This window comes from Ipomoea nil, unplaced genomic scaffold (assembly GCF_001879475.1).
Source record: "Ipomoea nil cultivar Tokyo-kokei standard unplaced genomic scaffold, Asagao_1.1 scaffold0345, whole genome shotgun sequence".
NCBI lineage: Eukaryota > Viridiplantae > Streptophyta > Magnoliopsida > Solanales > Convolvulaceae > Ipomoea > Ipomoea nil.
Genome location: NW_017616773.1, coordinates 271,733 through 276,745, shown reverse-complemented (window position 1 = coordinate 276,745; position 5,013 = coordinate 271,733). Strand labels below are relative to the sequence as shown.

At 34.3% G+C, this 5,013-nt stretch overlaps 1 protein-coding gene across 1 annotated transcript; it reads right to left on the bottom strand.

Annotated features, from left to right (window-relative positions):
• Positions 1–415: 415 nt before the first annotated feature.
• Positions 416–1,106, bottom strand: LOC109171701 (basic form of pathogenesis-related protein 1-like). Its single transcript, XM_019320765.1, has one exon. It carries the CDS (start codon positions 1,090–1,092, stop codon positions 589–591), a length of 504 nt encoding a protein of 167 aa, XP_019176310.1. The 5' UTR covers positions 1,093–1,106; the 3' UTR covers positions 416–588.
• Between the last annotated feature and the right edge of the window lie 3,907 nt (positions 1,107–5,013).

The window sequence follows — 5,013 nt, the reverse complement described above, 5'->3', positions numbered from 1 at the left end:
TTCGCCCACATACTAAATACTTTACAATCATTTAATATTTCAACCACTTTCAGATTTTTACAAGATTGTAAGATTTTAGAATTTGCACATAATGATGATGTTTATGAGAACTAGTTTTATGTGTTCACAAAAGAATAACATTATGCTTATCATTTATTGGCACATTTGGTTTTAAAAAATTTAGTAAACTTCACTAATGAGTAGATTATCAATTTGATCAAAAAAGTTCTTTTAGAGATAATAAAAAGATCTTTATTTTTCCATAAATTATGTAGTTAATTGAGTGCAGCATATTAAAGAGTCCTCTTGGATATGAGATATACTCTACAAGTATGATTGAACTCACAACGGTGGGATACCAAGTATTTATGCATGAACCATGAAAAAAAAAAATTCAAGAATAGCAAGCCAGAAGTAATAAAAGAAAAAGTTCAAATTAAATTGAATTGAATCAACATCCATATATGCATGAAACAATATTTGTTTCATGATAATACATTAGTGTAGTTTTTAGATATTTATATTCTTTTTATATAATGCACTGTCTGCATTTCACAAAATCATAATAATCATGAAAGAAAATTGCCTTTAATATGGTTTTTCGCCCATATAGTTACCCGGAGGGTAATAGTTGCAGGAGACAAACATCCAACCAGTTTTGCACGTAACCCTAGCACAGCCAATACTCGTGCTACCGCCCCAAACCGCCTGCGTATAATGGTGGCACTCCATGCCGCCGACGCAAGCATTAATTTTGTGGTCATAGTCCTTCTTCTCATCCATCCACGACTTCACGGCATCCGCCGGAGACAATTCGGCAGAAGCCAACGCAATGTTTTCCCCATACGCCTGGTTAAAAGAGTGCTGCGGCGCACAGTCAGCAGACCTCTTGGCGGCATAGGATTTGGCGAAGTCTGCTACAGTGGAGTTCCAGTGAACAGGTGGAGAGCCAACAGTTTGTCGGGCCGCGTTATGTGCAGCAACAAATCCTTTAATGCAATCAGAGTCACAGTCGGATTGTACGAAAGATGTTTGGGCAATGGCGGCAAAGGTAATTATGGCGATGGTGAGCTGCAGAAAAGAAAACTCCATTTCCTTTTTATTGTGTCTCTATCTGTAGAGATGCAATGACCATTGGCATTGTATTATAGGGTATTTATAGGATTGTTTGTATCCTAAAAGAATGGATTGCTTTTAATAATTTCTATGGCTTAGAAATACAAGAATAATGGTCACCTCACAAATATAATATTGATCAGCGCATGGAATGCATTTAATAAGGAAACACAAATATTTTATATTATATATATTTAATTTATAGGTAGAGTATCTATATATAGAATAGGAAGAAATTACAGTTAGATACGTATAGTAGGTTGAAAAAAATTGGTTCTGGTAGTCTAGGAGGAGTGAATAAAATTTTAAATAATTTTTTATTTTACTATATATACACACACATAGAGAGCAGACTGCAGAGGAGAAGGAGAAGAGTCCTTGACCAAGTTGGACTTTATCTTGTCCTTTACTTTGTAAGGTTCCCATTATCATGCCAAACAATTCTGCATGTCACTATGATGTTACACTTGTATGCTTTGCAAGTTTTCTGTTGTCATGCACTTCTTTTTGGATAAGGTGATATATACAAATTAAAGTGTTCATTTTATGATATTGGGTCTAAGGTGTAAACACGTATGAAAATTGGTCCCAGAAACTTATTTAGTTTTATATATTTTCACTTATAATTTAGACTACTAATTATCTTTCTTCATTTAGGAGTTCTAGGGATATGGTAATGATGGTTTTATATAAGGTGATAATGTGATATATACAAATTAAAGTGTTCATTTTATGATATTGGGTCAAAGGTCTAAACCTTAGAATGACACGTATGAAAACATTGGAATTGTATTAAATGTGTGTCGTGTATATTGTATTTGATCTGATAGGGTTATAGGATATGATAACCCACTTTTCCAACGGAGCTCACTAGCTTAGGGTTAATAGACATCCCGGTTTTATTTACTAGTAGACCTCCCAGATAGCTCGTCTAATTCTTGTAGTTCTGACGTTACAACTCATCTAATTTCCGTGGCTCGTTTAATATTGGAGCTCGTCTAACTCCAAAAAATTTTCCAATACAAATATTTATTGCTTCATTTTATTTAATAGTTTCATCTCGAAGTAAAGACAAAAAAGTTAACAATTGCACCCTTGAAAAAAAGAGAAAAGCTTGATATTGTATTCTATAACAATTGTCCAGTGGGAAAAAATCATCAATATTGGTCAAGAAACTTAGGAAAAATCGGCCGTGATCGAAATATTTGTCCAATGCAAGTGCTTTCATGGAAAGATATAGAGAATACAGATAAGCATCATATGTGGGAAGTAGTAAAGGTATAAGTTAATATTGCATTTTCAACAAATTTAATATTTGTGTATTGACATTTAAATTAAAAGTCTTATGTTTTTCTTCAAAATTTTATAGGAATATTGTTTTGATTTTTTTAAAAAAAAAAATCATAGGAATGTTTTGATAATCGAAATATTGAGTTATGTCGTGATGATACCCTAGAGCATATCTGTACTTTGTGGACAAATTGGAGGTGACTTTGAATATAAAATTTCTGAGACCTTGCATCAAGTAAGACTGAGGCTTTAAAAAGTGTTCCACCTGGAGTAAATGTTGAAGATTGGAAGTGGTTTGTCACTAACAAATTTATGACAGAAAAGTTTTAGGTATGTTGATATGGTAATGACAGTTTTATATATTATAAAAAAATATTTTTTATTTAAATAATCACTTACATTTGAAAGTTATGCAGAAAATCAGTTAGCAAAACACTAAGAATAGGTCAACATCAAATATGGGAATGCCTCATCGCACAGGGAGTAACCAGGGAGTAACCCACATAGAGAAATCATATTGAAATAAATGTACTAAAAAAACAGTTCTGCTAGTTATCTATGAAGTTTTTTTTTTCTTTTTTACCTAGAATAACATTTGTTTTTCTCAACTTATTGGGGGGGGGGGGGGGGTAAAGATTCACAACCGCCTGACTTGGGAGTAATTTTCTTAAAGACTAGAAGAAAAATTGAAAAATTAAATGGGACAAAAGAAGAAGAAAATATGTAAGCAGTGTCATTATTTAGCCTTTCTGCATTAATCTTTTTATCTTGATATACTTCTGCATTAATCTTGTTTACTTGTAAACTTGTTATAGAATGAAATTGTGAAGATTATTAGGTCTAACCCATCACTTTCAAACCCTTGAAATTGTTGAAAAACATTTTGGACAACAACGTCATGGTCATGTATATGGTTATGGAGGTGGAGTGAAGCGAAAAAACTTTAATGACACAAAATCTATTTACATCAAAGAGCTGGAGGCTAAACTCCATGAGAAGGATGAAGAAAACCGTGACCTTAAGAAGCGCATGGATATATTTGAAAGTAGGTCGATCCGAATAGAGAATGGAGATCCACCATTAGTTACAACTACAACTAGTGATGACATCCAATAGATACATAAAGTTAATGGAGAGAAACCTTTAATGTTGATTATTATATAAGGAAATAACTAACTGATATTATTTTTTGAGTTCCTTATACAAAATGACTAAATTTGTATTATTCCAGGGTGCTTAAACTCAAGATATGAACATTAAATAGCGAAATTTCACAGAAATTTTGCACAAATTCAAACCCTACTTCCCCAATCCTAGCTTAAATCCAAAATTGTTAAGAATAAACACACACATTGATACAATCAGATAATTTTTGGATGAATTTGACAGCTTATTATATTACAATAGAAAAGCTAAACCTCAGTTATTCACAACGGCGGCGGTTGGACCGACGGCGACAGAGGATGGAGGTGGCGATGGCGGCAGAGGTTGGACACGGCGACGGCGTCGAAGCTTGGACGCGGCGGCGGTAGGCGGAGACCACTCTGACTGCAGAGATGGCATGTGGCGGTCGGCGGAGAGCACTCTGACTGCGGAGATGGTTAGTGGTGGTCGGCGGAGAACACTCTCACTGACGAGAATGGCGGTCAGCGGAGATGTCTGAACGAAGGAAATTTTGTCTGAGGGAAATTTGTGCGCAATTTTGTCTTAGAGGGAAGACAAAATTAAATTTTAATTCCCAATTTTGTCTTAGAGGGAAATTTTGTCTTAGAGGGAAATTTTGTCTTAGCTTAGAGGGAAACTTCGTAACAAAATATTAGTTTAATTACTCGGGTCGCTACATCCGGCCAATTAAAATAGTACCGGGTATATAGGTACAGAACACGAGATTCAAGGATTTCTATAATGTAGATTCATAATTTCTATGCAGTATGTTTCTAATTTAAATATAGTTGTATAGATTAATAATTTCTATATCGTAAATTCATAATTTCTATACTGGAGATTCATAATTTCTGTATTGTTGATTCATAATTTCTAAATTGTATAGTTATCAACAATTGGGAATATGAACATCGCAAATTATAAACATAAAGTTCTGTAATTGTACGTGAATATAGATTAGAGTTATTCAATCATTATGAATATGCATTTCAATTCAAAAATTATGAATATATAGTTCGGTAATTATGAACATAGAGCTAATTAAGATCGCGGCAAAAGAAATGGGATATAGCTAACTGTACGGCATCGATCAACTACTCTTTCATATCCATTCTCAACGTGTCCCAGGCATGCCGAAAGGGTCGATTACCAACATATAGCTAATGTTGTTAGTCATGTGCTAGCCGGAAGGGTCGATTACCAACATATAGCAAACCTTGTTTTGCGCTAGCCGGAAGAGTCGATTTCCAACCCCGGCCCCTATCATACCGCCCTTAACCCCTACACACCATACCGCACCATTCTGAACACCACGCCGCACCGCGCAGGGCTGTTCTACGCCATGTCGAACAAAACATATCATACATATAATCTATTGTTTTTTATACAGGATAATTATTATTTTTTTTTTGAATTCATAGATTGGTTTTAATTGTAATATAA